This window comes from Ochotona princeps, chromosome 33, assembly GCF_030435755.1.
Source record: "Ochotona princeps isolate mOchPri1 chromosome 33, mOchPri1.hap1, whole genome shotgun sequence".
NCBI classification, from domain to species: Eukaryota; Metazoa; Chordata; class Mammalia; order Lagomorpha; family Ochotonidae; genus Ochotona; species Ochotona princeps.
The window spans coordinates 2,070,536-2,095,729 of record NC_080864.1 but is presented as its reverse complement, the minus strand read 5'-3'; the positions used below and the strand labels follow the sequence as shown (position 1 = coordinate 2,095,729).

Sequence of the window (25,194 nt, the reverse complement as noted above, 5' to 3'; positions counted from 1 at the left end):
CTCCCCAAGTGACCACAAAGGCCAGAGCTGAGCTGATCCGAAGCCAGAACCAGGAGCTTCTTCCGGGTCTCCCACACGGGTGCAGGGTCCCAAGGCTTTGGGCCGTCCTTGGCTGCTTTCCCAGGCCACAGGCAGGGAGCTGGGTGGGAAGTGGGGTCACCGGGATTAGAACCAGCGTCCACATAGGATCCTGGTGTGTGCAAGCGGGGGGCACGCCTCGGGGAGCCGGCTGGGCAGCTGAAGGCGCGGCCTGTGGCGGTCAGCGGGTGGAGGGAGGCCTGCAGATTTCCATCAGCCGGCACGTGTCTCCTGTCCTGGGCTCCTCATCTCCCACCGACCTGACCCGCCACCCCATTCATCGCCTGGCCGCCCGCTTCCCGCGCTCGCCGTGGCGCCTACTGCGGCTGCGCGGGACCCCGAGGTTTTCCCCATCACTACTGCGTGCGTGCGCCCTCTGCTGGCGCCCAACGACCGCCCCAGTGCGCGTGCGCGCACCCAGCCGGCCCCGCCCCTCGCCGGCTGCGCGCGAAGCCGTTGGACGCACTTGCGCCCCGCCCCTTCCCGTCCAGGGGCGGGACCTCCCTGGCGTCGAGCGAGGGGAAGGAGGGGCCAAGCGATGCCACACCCACCCCCCACCCGCCCCGTTCCCTGTTTGAAGCCCCTCGACTCTTCGTCGCTGGCCAATCACAGCCCGCCCTGTCCTGAGCGATGGCCAATGGGAGACGCTCTCGAGCTGCTTCCGGCTCGGCGCACCCCTCGCCCCTTCCCCATGTCTTCCCGCGACGGGCGGGGCTCGGGGGCGGGCATCGGCCGCGGTGACGCGCGGCGGGCCAGGAGCCAATAAGAGGTGGGCTGGGTGCTGATGGACGGGTCCAGCGGCCAGTGGCGAGGCCCCGGCCGCACTTCCCGTCGGGGAGAGAGTGTAATATGGCGAAGACCTACGATTACCTGTTCAAGCTGCTGCTGATCGGGGACTCGGGGGTGGGGAAGACCTGTGTCCTGTTCCGCTTCTCCGAGGACGCCTTCAACTCCACGTTCATCTCCACCATAGGTAACTGGGGCTGCGGGAGCGGCCGGGGGCGCCGGGGGCAGAGCGCGGTCCGAGGGCTGGGCTGAGGCATGGACCCGGCAGGGCTGGGCTGAGGCGTGGACCCGGCTGCAGGGGCAGGGACTGGAGGGAGGCTGGCAGGGGTCGAGCCCGTGGTGTGGGGGGCCTGGGCTGAGGCGGGGACCCGGCTGCAGGGGCAGAGGCTGGAGGGAGGCTGGCAGGGGTCGAGCCCGTGGTGTGGGGGGCCTGGGCTGAGGCGGGGACCCGGCTGCAGGGGCAGAGGGTGGAGGGAGGCTGGGGAGCTGGGCGAGGCGTGGAGCCAGCTGCAGGGGCAGAGGCTGGAGGGAGGCTGACAGGCTGGGGTGGGCACGCCCCTGAGGAGCTGGGGTGAGGCGTGGACCAGCTGCAGGGTCACAGGGCTGGAGGGAGGCTGGTGGCCTGGACTGAGGCGGGGACCCGGCTGCAGGGCAGCGGGGTGAAGGGAAGCTGGCAGGGGCCTGGGGTGGGGCGTGGACCAGCTGCAGGGGCACAGGGCTGGAGGGAGGCTGGTGGCCTGGACTGAGGCGTGGACCAGCTGCAGGGGCACAGGGCTGGAGGGAGGCTGGTGGGCTGGACTGAGGCGGGGACCCGGCTGCAGGGCAGCGGGGTGAAGGGAAGCTGGCAGGGGGCCTGGGGTAGACAGTCTCGCCTGTTCTCTGTGTGTGTCCTGGCACCCATGCGCTTGTTACAGCCTCGCAGCAACTTTGCAAGTCCTTCATGGCTGGGGGTGTCTGACTGGCACGAATGGGAGCAGTCGCCGTGGGGAGTGACAGCCCGTGGAGCGTGTGTGATGGGCCGGGTGCTTTCTCGGGGTCACCACGCAAACCCACAGAGGAGCCTTCTGGGGCTCAGGGAGGCCATGGGGCTTGCTCAAGGTCACACCCTGCCCGGCAGGTGACGAGGAAAAGAGAACAGGTCAGCCCGGCCACTCCTCCTCTTCTGCTTTTACTCTTTTCGCCCCTCTGTAATGCCCAGGAACTGACACCCCTGGCTGTCACCCCACAGGGACAGGCCCTCACACCCCTGGCTGTCACCCCACAGGGACAGGCCCTCACACCCCTGGCTGTCACCCCACAGGGACAGGCCCTCACACCCCTGGCTGTCACCCCACAGGGACAGGCCCTCACACCCCTGTCACCCCACAGGGACAGGCCCTCACACCCCTGGCTGTCACCCCACAGGGACAGGCCCTCACACCCCTGGCTGTCACCCCACAGGGACAGGCCCTCACACCCCTGGCTGTCACCCCACAGGGACAGGCCCTCACACCCCTGTCACCCCACAGGGACAGGCCCTCACACCCCTGGCTGTCACCCCACAGGGACAGGCCCTCACACCCCTGTCACCCCACAGGGACAGGCCCTCACACCCCTGGCTGTCACCCCCCAGGGACAGGCCCTCACACCCCTGGCTGTCACCCCACAGGGACAGGCCCTCACACCACTGTCACCCCCCAGTGCTGGCCATTTTTGTTCCATCTCCTCTGCCAATGTTGGCTAACTTACCTGCGTGACCAGAGGTTAGCAGCCTGACCCATGACGCACAGCGGCCTCGCGGTGGGTGTGAGCTGGGTGGTAGTTCTGGGGCAAAGGGGAAGCGAGGCCTGCTGCCCGGGCCCAGGGCTTGACCCCAAATTGAGGAAATGTAGGTAGCCGCTTGGCCCCTGCCTGGCTCAGCCAGGCAACCCGGACTGAGCTCGCCTGCCCCGACTCCCGCCAGAGGAGGAAGGGGCTGCATACCCCAGAGCCAGCGCCGCCCCTCAGCCTGGGGGTCTCTGCTGTCTGTGCTGGCCCAGGATGCGGGGCGGCGCACCCCTGCTGCCGCCTGCCCCTACCCACACTTGGGAAGCTCCCGCCAACCCGGAAACACTGCTACCTCCGGGACCCTTCATTTCCTTCTCCCAGCACAGATGTGGGGGAACCCAGGCGTGGGTTGGATATTCTTTTGGGCCAGAGCACCCACTCTGGTCGTTGAAAGGCTCTGGGACAATGTGACACTTCGGTACCGTAGGAGATGTGACTTGGTCAAGGTTGCCTTGAGAGGTGGGGTCGCACTTGATCCCCCCACCACCACCACCGTATTCTTCTTACTGGCTGCGTCTGTAACCTTCCTAAGGGCAGAGTGTGATTGGCAATGACCTTGACGGTTACGGGCCTCATGAAGTTTATAATTGCTCCTGGCGCCCAGTGTGTTTGTAAGACCCAGGAGAAGCCGGGATTAATGGGTATTTTGGGGGGCCTAGCAGGTGAGGGATAACACGCAGACACACACACCACCACAGATGGCCTCTGGCACACTGCTGAACGCACGCTGGCCATCGGATGCTGGCACCAGGTGTTCCTCTGGGTTTCCCTAATCGATGAGCGATTGACTGGCTGTTCATTTCCTTCCCCGGGGAGCTGTTCTCAGCTCCATCCATCATCTGTGGTGTAAACTTGGCCCCCGGGACTCCTGCAGGCGGTGCACCACCAGCCCGGCTCGGTCCCCAACCTGCTGCCTCGCCTCTCCGCCTTGGAGACACACTTCTGCTGCAAAGCCGGGTGATGTTGGCAGAGGCACCTTTCGCCCTGTGGCTGGCTCTGTGTTCTGCTGGTCAGCTGCTCCATCCCTCCATCCATATGGAGCCCAGGTCACGTGGTGTAGCAGGGATGAGGTGAAGTGACCGCAGCCCAAGGGCCGGCTAGAAGGAGCAGTTCCATGGCAGGTGCAGGGTAGCCAGGCCCAGCCTCTGGGCAGAGCTTCACAGCTGACCTGAGCAGCCAGGTCCACGGATCACATCAAGTCAGGGAGAGGGGGCCACCAGGAAGGTGCCACTGGACGTGGGCAGGGGGGCAGCACGGCCAGGTGGCTGTGCAAGGAGAGAACTTGCCAAGAGATGGAAGTACTGTTCTAAAAGAACAGGTGTGGGGCTGTGGGCGAGGAGGTGTGTGTGAGTGTGTCAGTGTGTGTGTGTCCCCTGAAGGGGACAGTGAGGCAGGACCTGTCCTCACTGGGTTCGGGGCACAGGGAACAAGGCAGGCAGCCTGATTTCTGTATTGGAGAGCGACAGGGAGAACCGTGCATCTGCTGGTTCATTCCCGAAGTGCCTGCAGCAGCTGGGGCTGGACCAGTCTAAAGCCAGGAGCCTGGAGCTCCATCGGGTCCCCCATGCTGATGACAGGGGCCAAGCCCTTGGGCCACCTTCCTGCCACCCCGAGAGAGCTGGATCTTCGGAAGTGCAGCAGCTGGGTCTTGAACTGGTGCCCACATGGGAGGCGAGCGTGGCAGCTTCACCCACAGTGCTGCAGTACCAGCTGCTTTGCCCCCGACAGGCGACACTTGAGGGTGTTTGTCCATCAGCAGGCTCAGCTTTCCTTCTGGTCGTGTCGTGTAGAGACCTCCATGCCTCGGCCAACCCTCCAGCTTTCCCCTCTCCCCAACCCCTGGCACCGTGACGCCATCCGTCTGCGCTCATTCACTGTTGTAGACACTCTGGTCACTGTGGCCTTTTTGGAAGGATGCCTCCCTTTCACCTGCTACTGGTCCAGCTACACGGGAAGGTGGGAAGGTGGGATGGTCCGAAGCAGAGCCTGCCTTGGCAACACAGTTAGAGGGACAGGAGGGCACTGGGGGCCCAGGGGGTGTCAGCTGTGAGATGCTTACACAGCCACCCCAGGCAAAGGAGGGCCGGAAGGGGGGAAGGTGGATGGAAAGGAATCTTGGGAAGTGATCTTGGAGTACAAATGAGCACAGAGAAGGAGTGGCATGTGCAAATGCCTGGGGTGGTAGAGGGCCCCTGTGTGTGGCAGAGTGCAGTGTAGGGGTGACGGGGCCCCTGTGCGTGGGGGCGTGCAGTGTAGGGGTGACGGCCCACTGTGCGTGGGGGCGTGCAGTGTAGGGGTGACGGGGCCCCTGTATGTGGCGGAGTGCAGTGTAAGGGTGACGGCCCACTGTGCGTGGGGGCGTGCAGTGTAGGGGTGATGGCCCACTGTGCGTGGGGGCGTGCAGTGTAGGGGTGACGGGGCCCGCTGCGTGGGGGCAGAGAGGCAAGCTAGCTGGGAGGAGCCCAGGGCATTGGCACCCGGGCCACTGGGCACACTCACTAGCTCTCACTCACAATCAGTTGCCTTTCCCGTGAGTTGGGGGGGCGGTACTCGTGGCACCCCCGACCCCCATCCAGGAGGACACCACCATTGCCTGTCCCCAGCCCCAGGCAGTGGGGGTCCCGCCCCTTGGGAAGGCTGGCCCTGACCCGTCCTGTGTTCTTTCAGGAATTGACTTTAAGATTCGGACGATAGAGCTGGATGGCAAGAGGATCAAGCTACAGATATGGTGAGTCCAGGAGCCCTGGGGGCCAGGACCCCTGGGGGTCGAGTGCTCTAGGAGCCCTGGGGGCCGGGACCCCTGGGGGTCGATTGCTCTAAGAGCCCTGGGGGCCGGGACCCCTGGGGACCGAGTGCTCTAAGAGCCCTGGGGGCCCAGTTCTCCGAGCCTAGAGCCCCCAGACCTGGACATCTCTCTCCTGGCACCCAGCGGGGATATTGGGCTTTCTTCCAAAGCTCCTAAGTGTCCTCCCCTCCCTAGCCCGGGGACTGTGGCCTGCAGTGAGCTGTGTCAGTACCTGGCACAGTTAGTTCCAGACCTGGTTAGCTCCACATCCTTGTTTATTTACTTTAATAATAATAATAATAATAATTTGAGGGGCTGGCACCGTGACATTGCAGGCTAAGCCTCTGCCTGTTGCCCCAGCATCCCAGATGGGTGCTGGTTCGAGCCTAGGCAGCCCTGAGAGGCAGCAGGGCTGAGGAAACTGGGTTCTTGCCGCCCACATGCGACACCTGGGCTGGGTGCCTTGCTGCCAGCCTCAGCCCCAATCGACTCGGCAGATGACAGCTCTCTGTCCCTTAAGGTTTATTTATTTGAAAGGTGGAGTTAGAGGGAGGTGGGGCAGTATCTTCCATGTGTTGGCCTACTGTCCAAATGGCTGCTCCATCAAGGACTGGCTCGTGCCAAAGCCAGGAGCCAGGAACTCCATCCGGGTCTCCCACTTGCATGGCAGGGGCCCAAAAGGACTCGAGCTCTCCCAGGCGTATCAGCAGGGAACTGGATCGGGAGGGGGTACCAGCACTTATGCTGGCGTCAGGCAGAGGCTTAACACGCTGCGCCATAAAGTTTAAAAATGGTGGGGGTAGTATGGTAGAAGCCCTCACAGCAGCCTAGTGGAGTGCCAGGCGAAGGGCTGCCCCACTCCGCCCTGCCTGGTGGCGTGTCTCCCAGCCCGGGACCTCCCCGACCAAAACCGGTGGCTGCAGACCGCAGCCGTGGGGGCCTCGGCCGTCCCACAGAGCCGGGCCATAAAGCTGATCTCTGGCCGCCTTGGCAGTCAGGAGGCACAGGCTGGTGGCAGGGTGGATGGCACAGACAGCAAGAAAAGGCTTCATGTAGAGACGGCTTCATTAAACTCTGCTGCGGGCATCCTCCATGCTTTTAGGATGCCGACCGTTGTCTAAGAACCTGCAGACTCTTGTATCCCAAGAAGCCAGGGTGCCAAAGCTCTTGTTCACAAAGGCCAGGGGTTGCAGGCTCCTGTTAGTCACCACCTTGCGCGGAACTAAGCATCTGGGGTTGGTTCTCCTGTTAATCATTGAAGAGAGCCACGGAGGAACAGCAGCACAGCCAGCCTGCAGGGGGAGGAGGAGACAGCCTGGGGTGGGGGGCTCCGCCATTCACAGCCCCCACCCCGAGGGACACAGGAAGGAGAGAGAGCAGTGGGCCTTGGTTGCTCCAAGGTACCAGGTGTTCTTGGCTCGTGATAAGCCTCTGGTGCGCAGACATCAGCTCCTTCAGGCTGGCACCACAGCAGCCTTGTGCCTAGGTCCAAAGTGACACTTGGAACAAGCTACATCTGTGCCTCCCGCCTTCCTGGCCCTGCACCTCAGCAGCCCCAGGCAGGGTGGGGCAACCTGAAGCTCTTCCAGGCAGACCAGGGCTGAGGTCAGCAAGGAGACTTCCCGGAACCAGCCCTCCCCCGCGTGGCACCTGCCGTGGACACCCAAGCATCTGGCCTAATCAGAGCAGTAGTCAGGGTGCCCGCCTTCCACATCAGTGAGTCCTGGCTGGGCCTGGCTCCCAGCTCCCTGCGGATAAAGCCCAGAAGGCAGAAGGGGAGACCTGGAAGAGGCTCCCGGGCCAGCCCGAACCACTGCGGGGCGTGAGCCAGCAGGTGGAAGGCCTCTGTGTGTCTGCCTCTGGTTCCCTGTGTCTCAGCTCAGTGCAAGGAAAGACATCCTGTTTCCTGTTGAGATGGATTTGAAAGGCAGTCTGACGGGCCACCAGAGCATCTTCCAGCTGCTGGCTCACTCCCTCCATGATACAACAGCTGGGGCTGGGCTTCGTCGGCAGTCTGGAGCTCCTTGTGGGTCTCCTATGTGGGACAGCGCTTAGGCCGCCCTCCTGCCTTCCCAGGTACACTACCAGGGAGCTGGATCGAAACTGGAGTAGCCGGGACTCGAACCGGCGCTGCAATGTGGAAACAAACTACCACATCACGATGCCAGCCCCAAGGGAGGCATTTCTGTATAGGGCACATAGAGGCCACTGGGACACCCAGGGCCACGGGAAGGCACTGGCTTCACATGTTGAATGCCCCCTGAGCCAGGCACAGCCGTGTCTTCCCCAGGCGTCAGCTCCCTGGCTAGTAGGTACTGGCCCCTGCCCACCCTTTTGCGTCTGGTGCGGAGGGAGACGCAGCCCAGGCTCAGGTCCCCCCAGGCACCAGCCCCCCTCTGGGCACAGGTGGACCCGGGGGCGTTGCATGGCAGCCGACCTGCCCCTCCGTGCTGTTGGTGACCTCTGCTTCTTCCCATTCAGGGACACGGCTGGGCAGGAGCGCTTCCGGACCATCACCACGGCCTACTACAGGGGCGCAATGGTACGCACCAGGTGTCTCCCCACCCCCTTGTGGTCCCCAGTTAGACTTGGGAGAAAGTCAGGGCCGCACGTCTAGGCTGCTGTCTGCGCTCTGATGCCAGAGGTGGCACCCTCCGCCCGGCCTCTTGGCAGCCGAATTCTCTGGGGGTGAGGCCAGCGAAATCAGAAGCGGCACGGCCAGCGGCTCGGAGCGTTCCCGCAGCCCACGCCGCCCGCAGTGGGACCTGCCACCAAAGCTTAATGCTCGCCCAGGACCCGACCTGCTCTGGGCTGCTGGCCGCTGGCTTGGTTGCCCAGGCCTGCAGCAGGGTGCCATGTTAGAGGACCCATCCGTCATCCCTCAGATGCTCCTGTTTGTTTGTTGTAAGATTGATTAATTTGAAAAGCAGAATGGTACAGAAAGATTAAGACCCTCCACTCCCAGAAGAGCTGGAACAGCCGGGACTGGGCCAGGCCAAAGCTAGAAGCCAGGAGCTTGCTACCGTTCTCCCCCGTGGCTGCAGGGCTCTGAGCACCTGGGCCGTCCTCTGCTGCTGTCCCAGGTGCACGGACAGGGAACTGGATCAGAAGGGCAGCAACTGGGACTCGAACCAGCGCCGTCATGGGATGCTGGCAGTGGCTTAATCCACTCTGCCACAGCACTGGCCTCCCCCGCCCCACAGAGCACTCTCAGGGCCTGGCCAGAAGTGGAGGGCGGCAGGGGCTGGATCCCGTGGAACTGACGCAGGACGCAGGGTCAGCCACCCTCTCACCCGCCTCCTTCCTTGCCACATGGAGCCATAGTCCATCTCTGTATTCCCAGCCCGCACAGCTCCGCACCTGCTCCAGCAGCGCCCCCACCCCCACTGGTCGACTGCGTGAGCCACTGCCACGTGCCTGGCGCCTGAGGAGCCCTGGAGAGACTCAGAGAGAATGGAGACATTAAGAATCTAGAGTGTGCTGGGAGCAGGGGACCCAGTGTGTTGCAACCTTAGCACTCCACAGTTAGAATTACCCGCCTCCACGCACCTGTGCAATGGGTGCCGGGAGTCCTGGGGGGCCTTCAGGCCCCTCCAGCGATCTGTGTGGCTCGGTCATGGCTTCATCCCTCTCTGGTCCAGGCTTTCCTCACGCCCCTCCCACACGGGAGGCGAGGCCGGAGCCCACGAGCGGCTCCCCGGGTGCTAATGGGCAGAGAACAGCACACCAGTGTGGGGCCGCGACTCCAACTCGGACAGCACGGGTCCTGTGCCACACACAGCCAGGCACCTGGGGCTGAAAGTTCCCGTAGAGGGTAACTCAGCTGCCCAGTGCTGGCCGGCTGTCCCCACGTCCCCCCTCAGTCCCAGACCCTGGCCAGCAGCAGGCAGGGGCTCTAAGTCCGCTAGGACCTTGGCTGACTGACGGCTCCTTGAATAAAGATCTCTCGACTGTGACACTCCAACGCCTTGGTCACACAGGCCACACTTAAAAAAAGTATTTATTTTTATTGGAAAGTCAGATTTACAGAGAGAAGGAGAGACAGAAAGATCTCCCATCCGATGACTCACTCTCCAAGTGACCTCAACGGCCAGAGCTGAGCCGATCTGAAGCCAGGAGCCAGGAGCTTCTTCCGGGTCTCCCACATGGCGCAGGGTCCCAAGGCTTTGGGCCGTCCTCCACTGCTTTCCCAGGCCACAGGCAGGGAGCTGGGTGGGAAGTGGAGCCGCCGGGACATGAACTGGTCCCCATACAGGCTGCTGGGGCTTGCAGGGGGAGGATTTACCCACACAGGCCACACTTTAAAGGCAGCTGAGAGCAGGGGGGGAAGGACTTGCCACTGTCATGATTCCAGGCCCAGCCCATCACGCGTGGCCAGAGCAGCCACTGGGGCCCTGGCGTGAGTTGACCGGCAGGTGTCGGGAGTCATAGGGCACCTTAGCGGGCTTCAGGGAAAGCCTGGACCAGCATGTGTTCTAACCCTGTGTCCCCTGGGGCGTGGGGCGCAGGTCACACTCCTGGGTCATCCAAAATGATCTGTTTACAATGAGCCCCCTGCAGTTTGGAGTTCAATTGTTCACATAGTTGAGAAGGTTACACACCCACGGGTGCCTCCCATCAGGTGGAGAGTGTCCACTTTCGAATCCTGCCTGTGGCTGCCCCACAGGGCCAGGCCTCACCCCGGCCGGATGCAGGGGGAGGGGGTGGTGCTGGCTCCTGGGACCCCTGCTGTCCCTGTCCACCGCCACCTGTCAGGGCCTGTGGACGCCTCTCCCTCCGCAGGGCATCATGCTGGTCTATGACATCACCAATGAGAAGTCCTTCGACAACATCCGGAACTGGATTCGGAACATTGAGGAGGTGAGGCCCGCCCCAGCTCCCCAGAGCCCGCCCGGAGCCCAGGAGCTGGGACATGGGGCAGAGCGGGCGGCCATCGGTTCCCAGCCCGGCCGGCCTCACCAGGTCCCCCCAGCTGCCCAGGCATGGAGAGCAGAGACATGCACGCGCTTGCTCTCAGAGGGAAGGTTCTGGAATCATTGGAAGGGTGTGGCGAAGTGTACTGTCAGCTGCCCCGGGCAGGGTGTGAGCTCAGAGGTGCTCCCCACACGGTCAGGCCAGCAGCTGGCTGTGGAAGCAGACCTTGAACCTCAGGGCGGGGAAGAGAGCCATCGTCCCCTAAAGCGCCGGCCGCACCCCGTCTTCCTGGAAGGAGGCCGGTGCCTGCCACTTGGCTGACTCAGAAGGTGGGGCCAAAGGCCCTGAGGTGCCTACAGAAAACCCACCCCCAGCGGCCACGCACGCTGGACTCGCCCTGACCCCGTCTCTGCCCCTGCAGCATGCCTCCGCAGACGTGGAAAAGATGATCCTGGGGAACAAGTGTGACGTCAATGACAAGCGCCAAGTCTCCAAGGAGCGGGGAGAGAAGGTGGGCGCCCCTCAGCCCGGCCACGGACGGAGCTGGGCCGGGGGCCAGGGGGGCAGGGGGAGAAGGTGGGCGCCCCTCAGCCCGGCCACGGACGGAGCTGGGCCGGGGGCCAGGGATGGCCAGGGGGGCTCCTTCCCCCAGTGAATGGAGGCCACCACAGCAGGTGCCCCCGCCCAGCATGCTGTTGGCCCCACCCTGGAGGTCACGACAGACAGGACGCAGCCGTGGCTGGGTCCACACCCCCTTCCCCACCATGACACGCACTCCGTGAACAGCCCGGCTGCTGCCCCGTGCTAGGGGAGCACCTGGTGGCTGACCGGCCCCACGCCTTATCCCCTTCCTTCCCAGCTGGCCCTCGACTACGGAATCAAGTTCATGGAGACCAGTGCGAAGGCCAACATCAACGTGGAGAACGTGAGTCCCAGCATGGACGGGGTCCCAGCCCGGGGGTGGACTGGGGGCCACCAGGGAGCTTTAGTCCCGGCATGGACAGCGTCCCAGCCCGGGGGTGGACTGGGGGCCACCAGGGAGCTTTAGTCCCGGCATGGACAGCGTCCCAGCCCGGGGGTGGACTGGGGGCCACCAGGGAGCTTTAGTCCCAGCATGGACAGCGTCCCAGCCCGGGGGTGGACTGGGGGCCACCAGGGAGCTTTAGTCCCAGCTAGTCCCAGCATGGACAGCGTCCCAGCCCGGGGGTGGACTGGGGGCCACCAGGGAGCTTTAGTCCCAGCATGGACGGGGTCCCTGCCCGGGGGTGGACTGGGGGGCACCAGGGAGCTTTAGTCCCGGCACGGGCGGGGTCCCTGCCCCGGGGTGGACTGGGGGCCACCAGGGAGCTTTAGTCCCGGCATGGACAGCGTCCCAGCCTGGGGGTGGACTGGGGGGCACCAGTGGCCTCTTCCAGAGGCTGCTCAGAGGGGTCGCCTTGTGTAGGTGCAGCGCCCGCTGTGGCATGGTGTCACCACCACACACGGGTGCAGGCAGCCAGCCTGGGGGTGTCTCTGCAGATCCGCAGGCTGTCCTGGGAGCAGGCACGGATGCCGGGAGGGTGGGGAGACGTGGTTGGGGCCGGCCCTGCGGCTTCCAGCAGGTGGGAGAAATCAGGCCGGGGCCGGCGCCAGGAGGGTTTTAAAGAGCCGCCCTCCCTCCTGCCCCCCGAAACCTGGGGGTAGATTTTAGATCTATATTTGGGGTGGAGGGGTCCTAGTGAACAGGTTAACATTTGGGCAGAGCATTTATTAGATTTGTTGTGAAAAAGGACAGCTGTTTTGGGGAGCCAGGGATTCGTTCTCCTGGGGTTGCTTCTGCAGTTGTCATGGCGACTGTGCCGTGGCCTAATTCCCCCACGCGGGAGCGGGCTAGGGGGAATGCGTCTGCTCAAAGAGGCTGCCAACCAGGTGGCCGCCACGTTAGATCCAACCACTCCCTACCAGTGTCCAGTGCCCCTCTGCGTAACCGCTGCCAAACTTGGCAAGAGGTGCCGGGGCCCGGAAGGAGACGGCCTGGAGTGGCGGGGCACAAACCATCCATTTACCCCACAGGCCTTTTTCACCCTCGCCAGAGACATCAAAGCAAAAATGGACAAGAAATTGGTGAGTGCCTCGGCCAGACCCCAGAGCCTGTGCCCGGGGAGGTGGAAGGAGATTGCGGGTGGGAGATTGGATGGGTGGGCGGGTGGATGGATGGGTGGATGGATGGGTGGATGGATGGATGGATGGGTAGATGGATGGATGGGTGGGTGGATGGATGGATGGGTAGATGGATGGATGGGTGGGTGGATGGATGGATGGGTGGGTAGATGGATGGATGGGTGGGTGGATGGATGGATGGATGGGTGGGCGGGTGGATGGATGGGTGGATGGATGGATGGATGGATGGATGGATGGATGGATGGATGGATGGGTAGATGGATGGATGGATGGGTGGGCGGGTGGATGGATGGGTGGATGGATGGATGGATGGGTAGATGGATGGATGGGTGGGTGGATGGATGGATGGGTGGGTGGATGGAAGAGTGGGTGGGCGGGTGGATGGATGGGTGGATGGATGGATGGGTGGGTAGATGGATGGATGGGTGGGTAGATGGATGGATGGGTGGGTGGGTGGATGGATGGGTGGGTGGATGGAAGAGTGGGTGGGTGGATGGATGGATGGATGGATGGGTGGGTGGATGGAGTGGGCAGGGTGGGCAGGGTGGGTAGGATGGATGGGTGGATGGATGGATGGGCGGATGGATGGATGGATGAGTGGATGGGTAAGTGGATGGGTGGGTGGATGGGTGAATGGATGAGAGGATGGGTGAGTGGATGGATGGATGGATGGGTGGGTGGATGGATGAGCAGATGGGTGGATGGATGGGTGGGTAAGTGGATGGATGGATGGATGGATAGGTGGTTGGGTGGGTGGAAGCTGGAAGGGGATGGGGGCTGGTTGACACGGGTGGCCATGGCAGGAGGCTGCTGGGTCCAGAGCCCCAGGCCGAGGCTGGCGCTGACCTGCGGAACCCCCTGTGACTGCAGGAAGGCAACAGCCCGCAGGGCAGCAGCCAGGGCGTCAGGATCACCTCCGACCAGCAGAAGAGGAGCAGCTTCTTCCGGTGTGCCCTGCTGTGAGGAGCGCCGCCTGCTGGAGCCTCTCAGCCCAGCTGACTGTGCCTGCCGAGCGAGCCCTCGCTCAGCCAGGGGCCTCCCCCGGCCTCCAGCGCCCCACCCGGGCCGGGCCCTGCCACCGGCGCTGGGCGGCCCCCAGAATGCAATTGAGAAATTGTTTATTTTAGTAACTGTCTGATCTTTTTCAACTTCGGAAATGGACTAAGTTAAGAATCTGCTATTTTTTTTTTCTCTGTGACGTCCGCTGAAGAGACCTGGCCACACATCGTGAGGGGGAGAGAGCAAGAGCGAGTGAGAGAGAATGCCGGGTCGAGCTGTGGCCAGCCGCAGCGGCCGCCGTGAGCCTCCGATGGCTCGTGTCACTGTGACACAGGACCTGTCCTGGCCACCCTGCCCCCTCCAAGGCCAGCAGGGATTGCAGGGAGCTGGGTCCCCACAGCCCGAGCGAGGCGGCCAAGGGCCAGGCGCTCACTGGAGCTCTGCTCTCAGTTTGGGGCGAGTGACAAAGACCATTCCCCCCCAGCCCCGTGCCCCCCGCCACTGCCTTCTCTCATGCTCAACCAAAGGGAGGCACAAACCCAGTGGAGACGCCGCGCGTGGCAGCGTTTGGAAGACGCCGGGCAGCCTCCCGTGGGGCTGTGCCTGCCCCGGGCGCCCTGCGGCCCCCCACCCCGCCCCGCACTCCCGCCGCCTCCACATCGGACGCTCCTCCTAGCCGAGATTTTTATTTTTCCAGATTTCGCACCTAGTGCCATGATGTGATCCTGTCTCTGGTTCCCAGTTGGCAGGCCCAGGTGAACGGACCCGCCCGGCAGCTGGACACGGCCTTGAGTGCCCGGCAGCAGCCTCGCACCCATGGGTGCCCTCTGTAGAGCAGGCTGGGTTGGCTTCCGGCCTTACGTCCTCTGGTTCTGTTCGCGACAGCTGCACTGTCCCCGGGGGGACAGGGATGGGACCAAGAACAGACAGGGGGGCGTCACCAGGGAGCTGGCTCGTCCACCCTGCCCGCCCCAAGCCGCCATCAGCCCAAGCCATTGGCATCTTCGATTTCTTCTGTCGTCGGATTAACCCACAAACCAGCAATAGTCTATGCTCCCCCTGGAATCTAACATGCTGTGTTTACATGGATAAATGCACTTAAGGAAACCAATTAAAGCTCATTTTAAAGTTTAAAGGGTTGTGGGGTTTTTTTTGTTTTGTTTTCTCAACATTAAAAAACAAATGGTGGCTTTTTGCAATTTGTTTGTTTCTTGCTGTATTTGGAAGAAAGAGACCGGGCTTCTATCCACTGGTTCACGCCCCAGATGCCCACGGCAGCCACAGGTGGGCTGGGCCAGTGCCAAGGGGCACGAGGGCAGCAGGGCACTGGGGCCTTCAGCCGCCGCCCTCCAGGGTGCCGTTAGCAGGAAGCTAGAGCCCAACACCCCGCGAAGGAGCCCCAAGGGGGCGGCTTGTCCGTGTCTGTCGTCAGCCTGGACGCCGTGTTCAGAGCACACGGGCCGCAAGCAAGGCCCTGCTGCCCTGCTGGGTCGTGTCCCATCAGGCCCCACGTTCCTCCGCAGTAGATCTTTGCCACTTCTTGGCTGTCCCCTACAATTTCCCTGTTCTTTCCCCCTAGGGTTGCACCTGTTTTTATTTAGTTTTAAACACTTCCTTATTTTGAAACAGAACGTACCCCCAGCATTTCACTCACCGCATGACGACCACGAGCCGGGGGCGGGCCGAGCAGCAGCCTCTTGCCCAGGCGTGTTGGTGAGCTGCATCAGAGGGGGAGTGGCCGGAGCTTGAACCAGGCACTGACTTGGCATGGATTGTGGGGGGGCAGCAGCGTACGTGTGGGGAAACCTTAGATAACCTTAGTCTGGGCCCCTGGACCCGTGCGGGAGGACTGCAGGACACTCCTGGCTTTGGACCAGCTCAGCTCCAGCCCTGTGGGGAGGAGCCAGCAGATGAAAAACATCTCTCTGAAAATATGCCTTTCCAACAAAAATCAACCAAGACAAAAATCTGTTGTATCATGATGGTGACTCCTTACCCTTTGGGTTTATTTTATTTGTGAAAGACAGAAAAGAGACGGAGGAAGAGATTCATCGCAAGGTGGTTACCATTGCTCAAGCTAGCCAATCAGAAGCCTCATGCGGATGCAGGGTCCCAAGGCTTTGGGCCGTCCTCCACTGCTTTCCCAGGCCACAGGCAGGGAGCTGGATGGGAAGTGGAGCAGCCGGCTCTCAAACCAGTACCGATAAGGAATACCAATACTGCAGGTGCAGGCTTAGCTACACTACAGTGCCAGCCCCAATTTTCATGAACTTTTTAAAAAAAACTTGTATTTTATGTGCCCGTGACAGACACACCCAAAGCTTCCATTTTCAACTGATACAAATCCCCAGTGCCTCCTAGAGCCAGGGCTGGGCTGGGTCGGAGCCGGAGCCAGGAACCCAACGGCTGCCAGCCGCCCTTGGCTGGGAACTGAACCCAAGTACTCCTGTGGGCCAGCTCCTCGACTCCGGAACCCTGGCGGTTCGCGGCGCAGAACTGCCAACATGGGCGCTTCCGGCATGCGGACGCTTGAGGGCGCCCCGCACCCTAACCAAGGCAGACATCTCAGACTCGCCAACCGCACAGAACCTTCCAGAATCCCGTGGACTCACACACCACAGGCTTACCCCCACCCTGCATCCTGCAGCTCCTGTGCACTGGAAGGAGGAAGTTGGAGATGCCGGCGGCGTTGTGTTCACGGAGGACCAGCCTCACAGACACCCCGAGTCCACCAGAGCCCGGGCACTTCCCGCACACCGCCCCGTGCCCGCCAGAGCCCGGGCACTTCCCGCACACCGCCAGTGCCCTCCAGGCCCCAGGCGCCTCTCGCACACCAGGCGTACCCTCCAGAGCCCGGGCGCCTCCCGCACACCGCCAGCACCCTCCAGGTCCCAGGCGCCTCCCTCAAACCAGACGTGCCCACCAGAGCCCGGGCGCCTCCCGCACACAAGGCGTGCCCACCAGAGCCCAGGCGGCTCCCGCACACCAGGCGTGCCCTCCAGAGCCCGGGCGCCTCCCGCACACCTCCACGGCTTTTGGCATTCCGGCACCTTCCAGCAGCGGTCACTGCCACACACACATGCACCCCGCTGCTGTCTGCTCTAGCAGGCACAGCCCACCAGCACCGGCTACAGCGTCACCAAGACGAAGCCATCTCTCATCTGGGGGCTTCGCGGCTGCACCCATGGGCGACCCTCCCCGCCTTACACACCAGCCCCACGCTGGACCTCGCTGGCACCTTGCCCATGGTTGCCCAGTCGTGTCCTTCCATCTAAGCTCAGGGGTCAGTCATAATGCCAGGGACAATTTTTTTGTTTTGAAGATTTGGGGGCACAGAAGGTGAGGCTGCCTCTTGCAACAGAGGTGGTCACTGGTGGGAACGCTGGTTCGAATTCCAGCCGCTCCACTTTCTATCCAGCTCCCTGCTTCTAACCTGGCCCAAGTGCTTGGGACCCTGCATCCATGTGGGAGACCCAGAGGAGGCTCCTGGCTCCTGACTATGGATGGATATCAAAATTTTGCACCAAAATAAACTTTTTAAAGATTTATTGATTTTTATTACAAAGTCAGATATACAGAGAGGAGGAGAGACAGAGAGGAAGATCTTCCATCCACTGATTCACTCCCCAAGTAGCTGTAACGGCCGGTGCTGCGCCGATCCGAAGCCCGGAACCAGGAACCTCTTCTGGATCTCCCACGCAGGTGCAGGAACCCAAGGCTTTGGGCCGTCCTCGACTGCTTTCCCAGGCCACAAGCAGGGGGCTGGATGGGAAGTGGAGCTGCCGGGATTAGAACCGGCGCCCATATGGGATCCCGGCATGTTCAAGGCGAGGACTTTAGCCGCTACGCCATGCTGCCAGGCCCAAATTTTTAAAGATTTTTAAAATTTATTTTTATTGGAAAGCAAAGTTACAGAGAAAGAAGAGAGAGATCTTCCGTGGGCTGCTTCATTTGCCTAATGGTCATAACCATTTGCCTAATTGCCTCAGCCAGAGCTGAGCTGATCTGAAGCCAGGAGCTTTTCCCAGGTCTGCCGTGTGGGTGCAAGGGCCCAAGAACTTGGGTCATCTTCCGGTGCCTTCCCGGAGCTGGATGGGAAGTGGAGCAGCTGGGACACGAACCTGTACTCCAATGAACAATGCACACCCACTCCACACATGTGGAAACAGGCCCAGAGAGGCTGAGCTACTTACACAAGGTCACACAGCACAGGGCTGAAACTACTCCCCGCATCTCCTGCTTGGGTCCTGGCTTGACCCACACCGCCTCACCCCTGCTGTGAGGAGGAAGGGGAAGTGAGAGTCCAGCTGTGTGGGGTGATAGGGCTGGGGCCCACGCAGGGACAGCCCAGCCTAGCCTTGGTGGGGTGGCTGTTTGGGCCTGCAGGGAGAAGGGGAAGTGGTTTTGCCTGCCTACCTAGGGGGAAGAGAGAGAGAGAGAGAGTGCAGCCAGGGCTGGCGCATCTGTGAGGCGCGGGGGTGGGGGGCTGCACCCAGACCCCCTTTGAGAGGCTCTACTGCTCCCCAAATGCCCGTAACAGCTGGAGCTGGGCCAGGAGCTCCATCCAGGTCTGCCCCGTGGGTGCAGGGACCCAGGGACTCGGACCACCACTGTGACAGCCTGAACATTCAAAAGGGCATCCGTTTTGCCAGGCCCTCGCAGGGTCAACACAAAAACGAGTGTTCGGTTAGGGACGCATAGGCGGGACCAGAATATTAGAAAGACATTTTACTGTAAGCTTTGAAGCATGGCTACCTGCAAAGCTGGCCTCAGCCACGCTTGCTGTGGCTCCCAGGGCGCTTAAACACCTGTCCCCTGGATACTTTAAAGGAACCGACCTCCAAGAAATGTTACCAGGCCAGTCAGAGGCCACAGCAGCCAGGGAGATGTCCAAGTTCAAGAGCTAGAGACACAGTAGCATCATCACCAGCGGTGTGACTATCCATGGGGTTGCAGGTGGTCAACCTTCCCTTCCAGTAACACTGAATTCCGACAGCTCTCCCTTTGTCACCGTGCGCCAAGGCTGGCTGAGTTGATGGGATAGTTTTTTGTTCCTGGGGTGAGTTTCAAAGCCCCTAACAGCAGCCTGTAGGGCTGCCTGGGATGGGACACGGGACAGCCTGCTACCCGTGAGTGACTTCCGAGCTTCAAGAGACTGCCTCTGACTCATTTTGGGGATACAATTTTTTTTTGAGGGGATACAATCGGTCAGCTCGCAACACCACCCACTGTCTCCACCCTCCGAATGCCCCGCCTCGCACCCACCCTGACACCGCACTTCACTGATTTGCCATGAGGGTGGTCGTTCCTATGTCCCCCTGCTCACCCCCACGTCACGGATCTAAAAACAAAGGGCACTTGATAAATGCTCATGGCACAGTGGGCGTAACCAGGTCCTGTCTGGGAGCACGGCCTGGCTGCTCCACTTCCCATCCAGCTCCCTGCTGGTGTGCCTGGAAGGCTCGGCCCAAAGCCCTGGGCTCCTGCACCCATGTGGGAGGCCAATGGAGTTCCTGGCTCCTGGCTTCAGCCTGGCGCCACCCTGGCTGTTGTCTGGGGAGAATGAACTTGATCTATGTGTGTGTGTGTGCGCATGTGACTCAAATGAATAGCTCTGAAAATAAAATAAAATGCAAGCCTTGGACCGGTCAGTTGAGAACAGGTGTGTCCCAGTCCAGCCGGTAGCGGGGCTGTCCCAGAAGCTGTGGTGGGGCCCGCCCTCCGGGCTCACCTGCTGGAGGAAGCAGGAACCGCCTAGGGGGTGAGCAACCACGCCCCTGCTGACGCACAGACCCTGAACTGAAACCCAGGCTCCTGCCGGCAGCCGCTGCTGGGGGCGCGGTGCAGCCGGAGGAGGGCCCAGGCTGGCCGGGAGTCTCCCAGGTACGTGCCCCGGAGCCCCAGGCCCCAGGGAGGGCGGGCACAAGGAGGGCCAGGCTGGACCCAAAGGGGAGGACTTCCCAGAGGAGGTGAACTCACAGCGGCAGGGAACAGCCTGGGCAGATGGGGGGAGAGTGCATTCTGAGAAAAGCAAGAATATCGGGGGCTAAATGGGGCGAATGCTAAAGAACTGAGTTCACACATTCCTGCACAGGTCATCAGCCAGCACCCCGGGTCACCCCCTGGGCCAGGCCAGCAGCAGGCAGGGCTGCGGGAAGAAATAGAACCAGCTTCCAGCTGGCAGCGCTGGGCGGGCACACCACCCACTCCAACCGCACATGGTCATGGCTAGGCCAGGGCAGGAAGGCTTGGGGAGTTAGTGGATGCCCTGGTCGTCGTCTGACGGCGGAGATAACACAGGCTGCCTGGAGGAAGGGCATTTTCCCATGGGGTTTTCAAGGATGGATAGGAGTTCTTTAAATTTGTGCTCTCAGGCCAGATCATAACTAGGTTTTTTTTCCCAAGATTTATTTTTTCTGCAAAGTCAGATTTACAGAGAGGAGAGAGAGAAAGATCTTTTATGCACTGGTTCATTCCTCAAACGGCTTCCTCCAGGTCTCCCAGGTGGGTGCAGGGTCCCAAGGCTCTGGGCCGTCCTCCACTGCTTTCCCAGGCCACAGGCAGGGAGCTGGATGGGAAGTGGAGCAGCCGGGACTTGAACCGGGATCCATGTAGGATGCTGGCACTTGCAGGTGGAGGATTAGCCACTGAGCCGTCATGCCAACCCCACAACTGGATTCTTGAAGATTCTTAACTATATGAAAATACAGTTGCACACACTCAAGAAAAGTCATGGAAAATGGAAGCTTACGGCTGGCGTTCGGCGTAGGGTGCTGCTGTGGCTCAACACGAAAGTCTGCTTCCTGCCAAAACACCCTGTCGCACACCGCCAGGGACGGCCTGAGGAGCTGAGTTACCGGCCCCCAGGAGGATGCCTGGCTGGGTGCCTGGGTCCTGCCAGCGCCAAGGAGCAGCAGGGGGCTCACGCGCCCATTCCGTCCCTATGTCTGCTCCTCCAATGTCACACACAAAGCTGGAGATCCATGCCCGGTTGTTTCAAATCCACATTTTTCTGTGAATGCTTCGGACACCAGCTGTGTGCTTGCAGACAGCCCACATGGCCACAGGTTCAAGTCTCAGGTCACAGCCCATGGTCACAGGTTCAAAGCAGTGGAGGATGGTCCAAAACCTTGGGACCCTGCACCCGCGTGGGAGACCCAGAGAAGGCTCCTGGCTCCGGCCATTGTGGTCACGTGAGAAGTAAACCAAGATCTTTCTCTAACTCTGCCTTTCAAATACATAAAATACATCATTTTAAAGCATACGGTACGTGGGCAAACAATGCATGCCAACATTGAATCCATCTTTCTGTCCACCCTGGAGGAGTTCCTGAAGGAGGAAGCACCCTAAGCTGCAAGAATTGAGCCAAGCTGAGCCTCTCGCTCCCGACCTGGGGAAGCCATGACAGAGGCTGGGAAGCTGCCCCCACCGCTCCCTCCACGACTGGACTGGTTCGTGCACACCCAGATGAGCCAGCTAACCCGCGACGGGATCCCTGAGTGGTTTCATGGGACCATTTCAAGAGAGTGAGGATAAACCCACACCCTGCCCCCCCACCCTGTTGCGAGTCTCCCCCAGCCCTGGGCAATGCCATGTTCCAGGATTGGGTCCTGGTCCTCTATCCTGTCGTGTGGCTCTGCGCATGCGGCGACCCCCATCCCTGCACCTCATCTTTCCACTGCACCCCCTAACACAGCTGCTCTCAAAACCTAACATGCCTTTCTTGCCCCTCACGCTCTGCGTCTCTCTGGGCCTCGCTCTAAACAAACCCACAAGAGCACTTATTGCTGTCCCCTCCCCTGCAGGCAGGAAGTGGCGAAGGAAGCCACCAATACCACCACGGGGGCTGGGGGACGCTGGGCGTGGGGGGAGTGGGCTGGGCAGACTCCCAGAACTATCGTGGCCGCCCCTCCAAGGCGCTGGGAACCCTGTAGTAGCTGTCAGGGGAGATTGCTTTTTTTAAAAGCACCTATGGAGTCCATGCCCATCATTCACAGTGTCCCGTTGGCAGCCCGAGGGTGCGCACGCCGCCCACATTGTGCCATTCTCCCCTGGCTACCCGCACGGGACGAGGTCCCTCTGCAGTCCCTACTGAGGGGCGGGGGGAGCATAGTGTGTGTGCAGAAGGAACACACCTCCTCGGTAGAACCCAACTCCAACAGACCCGACAGCGCGGCTTTACCGCATCGCTCAGAGAATAACAAACTGTCCCTTTGCGCTTCCTCTGGGATTTGGGTTCCCTGAGACTTCAAGGAAAGCAGGCTGGGCTCTCCCCCTGGGTCACTGGGCTAATGAGCTCCCCTGGAAGGTGCAGTGAATGGAGGAGGCAGAGGCTGTGTGACGCTGCAGGAGACGGTCTGGTTCAAGGTCAGAAGCCACTCCGAGATTGTCTGCTGGGAAAACGACCAAGCTCTGGGCAGCAGGGTGTGTGGGATGACGCGCGGGCAGGACCCTCCTCAGGGGCTTGTGGGGCACTGCAAGGTGACCCACGCTGCTCGGAAGTGTAGGACGTGTGGGGGCATTACATGGTGGCACCCTCATTCCTGCGTCTGCTCCCCAGAGCCGCCGAGAATCTGTTGGAGTCTCAGCCGCTGGGTTCCTTCCTCATTAGGGTCAGCCACAGCCACGTGGGCTACACACTGTCCTACAGGTGAGACTGGGCACGGGTACCCAGCTGGGGCAGGTGGCCAACAGTGAGAGAGAGCAGCCCAAGGGACCCAGGAGGGAGCTGACTCGGTGTGAAGGCAGTGCAGGAGGCTCCTGGGGGGCGGGGGGTCACAGGCTGGGGACCCCGGGGCACGGCTGCCCAGGAAGGGGGCCCCCCTCACCGGTCATCCTGGCAGAGCCGAGAGCTGCTGCCGTCATCTGATGATCAAGCTACTGGAAGACGGGAGCTTCGTCATCCCCGGCCAGGAGGTGGCCCACGCCTCGTTGGACGCCCTGGTTGCGTTCCACCTGCACAACCCGGTCCAGCGGCACGGGGAAGAGCTGCTGAGCCAGCCCTGTGGGCAGGTGAGGACTGTCCAGGGAGGGAGCCTGCTCCTGGCCATGTGTGCCCCACTCCCATGTCCCCCGCTCCCGGCCCTGCGTCCTCCATTTCCAGCCCCATGTACCCTACTCTCAGCTCTCCCTGCTCAGCCATGGTCCCTGCTGGCCCCTGCTGGTTCCTGGACTCCCCTAGTGTCCTGGTAACCCTGCTTAATCCCAAGGAAGCTAACAATTCCTTATAAGGCTGGATGGGCGTGGTCTTTCTACCTTCAGACTAGTGTGGGCATGGTCTAGGCTGGCACTGTTGGCTAGCCACAGGCCCTATCAGGTCCCCATGGGCATGGCCTGGGTCACTTTTGGCTGGCCATGAGGCCCTGTCAGGCCCCCCACGGGCGTGGCCTGGGCCTGTACCGCTCAGTGGGTGTGACCTGTCATCCTGAGACCTGCTGTGGGTAGAACCTAGGTCCCCTGAAGCTGCCATGGCCCAGGAGGTCCCGGAGCCCCCAGGGACCTTACAGGGGTTTGTCCAGGACCCCAGCTCAGCCTCTCTCTTTCCCCCTCCTCCCAGAAGGATCCAGAAAATGTGGACTATGAAGACCTCTTCCTTTACTCCAGTGCCCTGGCAGAGGAACTCTGTAGTGCCATGCGTGACCCCTGGGACCCCCAGAGATCTTCGCCCTGCCAGAGGACCACCCCTGAGGAGGTATGTGACCTTGGGGAGGGACAGGAACCCAGGAGGTATGATTGACTGAATCCATCTGCAGAGGGCAGGGGACGGGAAGCAGGCAGGAGTGGTGGACCGCAGAGGAGCAGGTGCAGGTGGGAGGGCTTCCTGGAAGAGGTGTCAGAGCTGGGATCTACAGGGTGAGGAGGAGGCCACACACACGGTGCCAAGGTGCCACAGCCCCAGCTCTCACTGGCTGTTGCTTTCCAGCCCAAGGACAAAAGGCCCTCAGCTGAGAAGGACCATGGACCCACGCAGGGAGCCCCAGCTGCCCTTGGGGAGACACGGCACGGACTCTGGAAGAACCTCAAGATGCTGCCCCAGGCGGGCAAGAGGGTCCAGCAGCAGCTGAAGGCCCAGCTCACGGCCGTCAGCCTCTCGTCCCTCTGGGATGCCGGGCGACCGGAGGTGACCCAGAACCCCAGGGCCAGGCTGGCCAGCCAAGGGCACCAGGACAGCTCCTCCTCCTCCTGCAGGGACTCCTGCCCGGCCTCACTCCTTAGAAGCCACTCCCAGCCCTGCAGAGACAAACCCGTCTCCTCCGAGAAGGTCACCAGGTCCTCAAGCTGCAGCGATGCCACGACCAGGGACCGGGGCTGGCACCGTGCACTGGTCAGAGCCCTGTCCTCGCATGCATCCAAGTCGGAGCCGAAGGACTCGCAAGAGCCAGAGGACTGGCTCCCTGAGGAGTACCGCCAACCACCACCCTTCGCCCCTGGGTACTGCTGAGGGGTCATTCTACCTCTCTCAGGGCCCCCAGCACATACACAAGGGCACCAGTGCCCAGGAGCCTGGGATGTAAGGCAGGTGTTGGGGCGGGGGCCAGGCAGCAGCTGGCCATCTCAATGGACAGAACTCACTCATGGTGCCACTGGCTGAGGGCACCTGCTGTGCGTGCCTGCTGGCCAAGATGCTCCACTGACAGCCGCTTCTCCTGTCAGTAGGTCCTGCACCTGTGGGTTCACGCTTGCCAGTGATCAAAAATACATCATAAAATGTACTTAATAAGGGCCGGTGTCATGTTGTACTAGGCTAAGCTCCCGCCTACGGTGCCAGCATCCCATATGGGCACCAGTGCGTGTCCCAGCTGCTCCACTTCCCATTCACCTTCCTGCTAATGGCGTGGGAGACCCTGAAGAAGCTCCTGGCTCCTGATCAGCTCAGCTCCAGCCACTGTGGCCACTTGGGGAGTGAACCAGCAGAGGGAAGACCTCTCTCCTCTCTCTATAACTTCACCTTTCCAACAAAAATATTTTTAAAAACTTATTTATGAATGCTTGTTTGAACCTGCTGGGTTCACTCCCCAAAGCCCACAGGCAGGGCTGGGGCCAAGAACTGGAACTCTATCAGGTCTGCCCTGAGGGTGCAGGGGCCACAGATGGTTCTGGAAGGATCTGGAAGGAGGTGAACCTGGATTCCAGGTGTACCCCTGCTAATGACTGCAAGGTGAAGGGGTGACTACTCCCTGGACGCCACAGGCAGCTGATGGGGACAGGCGGGCTTTCCTGTCATCATCCCGGCCAATGACATCATGGCACGGCCCTGCTGTGGTGGTCATGATGTCACGGCCACCACCAGGGTGTAGGTCAAGGGACTCAAGAGATGAGGGGCGGGGCCAGGTGTCAGAGGGTGGGGGCTCAGCATTGTGGGCGGGGCCAGGTGTCAGAGGGTGGGGCTCAGCGTTGTGGGCGGGGCCAGGTGTCCAAGGAGCCATCTCCCACCTTCACAGTGTAGAGAAATCTGGACGCCGGCACGTCTTTTCTGTTGTTGTTTTATTTATAGCAGGGTAGGGACGGGAGCAGGAGCAGAAAGCTGAAAGGCACACATTTGCCATGGTGGCAGACGGGGGCTGCCAGAGGGAGGACAGCCAGGTAAATAATGTGGAGCTCCTGGCCCCGAGCCGCACAGCACAGGCAGACAGGTGGGAATCCAGCCCTCCTCCGTCCATCCCGCC

General features: G+C 61.5%; 2 protein-coding genes across 3 annotated transcripts; both read left to right on the top strand.

The window, feature by feature from the left end:
* The first annotated feature begins 778 nt into the window (after positions 1-778).
* RAB8A (RAB8A, member RAS oncogene family) lies at positions 779-13,750 on the top strand. Its single transcript, XM_004595559.3, has 8 exons — positions 779-1,051; positions 5,338-5,398; positions 7,937-7,997; positions 10,238-10,315; positions 10,791-10,880; positions 11,229-11,294; positions 12,422-12,472; positions 13,400-13,750. The coding sequence occupies exons 1-8, from the start codon at positions 928-930 to the stop codon at positions 13,490-13,492; spliced, it is 624 nt and encodes a 207-aa protein (XP_004595616.1). The 5' UTR covers positions 779-927; the 3' UTR covers positions 13,493-13,750.
* Positions 13,751-20,909: 7,159 nt separating this feature from the next.
* Positions 20,910-24,138, top strand: HSH2D (hematopoietic SH2 domain containing). Of its 2 annotated transcripts, none has more exons than XM_058657790.1 (5): positions 20,910-21,054; positions 22,089-22,178; positions 22,372-22,540; positions 23,088-23,219; positions 23,451-24,138. In XM_058657790.1, the coding sequence occupies exons 1-5, from the start codon at positions 20,930-20,932 to the stop codon at positions 23,967-23,969; spliced, it is 1,035 nt and encodes a 344-aa protein (XP_058513773.1). In that variant the 5' UTR covers positions 20,910-20,929; the 3' UTR covers positions 23,970-24,138. The 2 variants fall into 2 exon arrangements, with proteins under 2 accessions (XP_058513773.1, XP_004595884.2); XM_004595827.2 differs by having other exon boundaries at positions 23,085-23,219.
* The last annotated feature ends 1,056 nt before the right edge of the window (positions 24,139-25,194 follow it).

Bases quoted from the DNA above. Each gene is read 5' to 3' on its own strand.
- RAB8A (XM_004595559.3), top strand. From the start codon at position 928: ATGGCGAAGACCTACGATTACCTGTTCAAGCTGCTGCTGATCGGGGAC. The intron at 5,399-7,936 runs GTGAGTCCAGGA...CTTCCCATTCAG, and splicing joins AGGATCAAGCTACAGATATG to GGACACGGCTGGGCAGGAGC. The intron at 10,881-11,228 runs GTGGGCGCCCCT...CTTCCTTCCCAG, and splicing joins CCAAGGAGCGGGGAGAGAAG to CTGGCCCTCGACTACGGAAT.
- HSH2D (XM_004595827.2), top strand. From the start codon at position 20,930: ATGACAGAGGCTGGGAAGCTGCCCCCACCGCTCCCTCCACGACTGGAC. The intron at 22,179-22,371 runs GTGAGACTGGGC...TCATCCTGGCAG, and splicing joins GGCTACACACTGTCCTACAG to AGCCGAGAGCTGCTGCCGTC. The intron at 22,541-23,084 runs GTGAGGACTGTC...CCCTCCTCCCAG, and splicing joins TGAGCCAGCCCTGTGGGCAG to AAGGATCCAGAAAATGTGGA.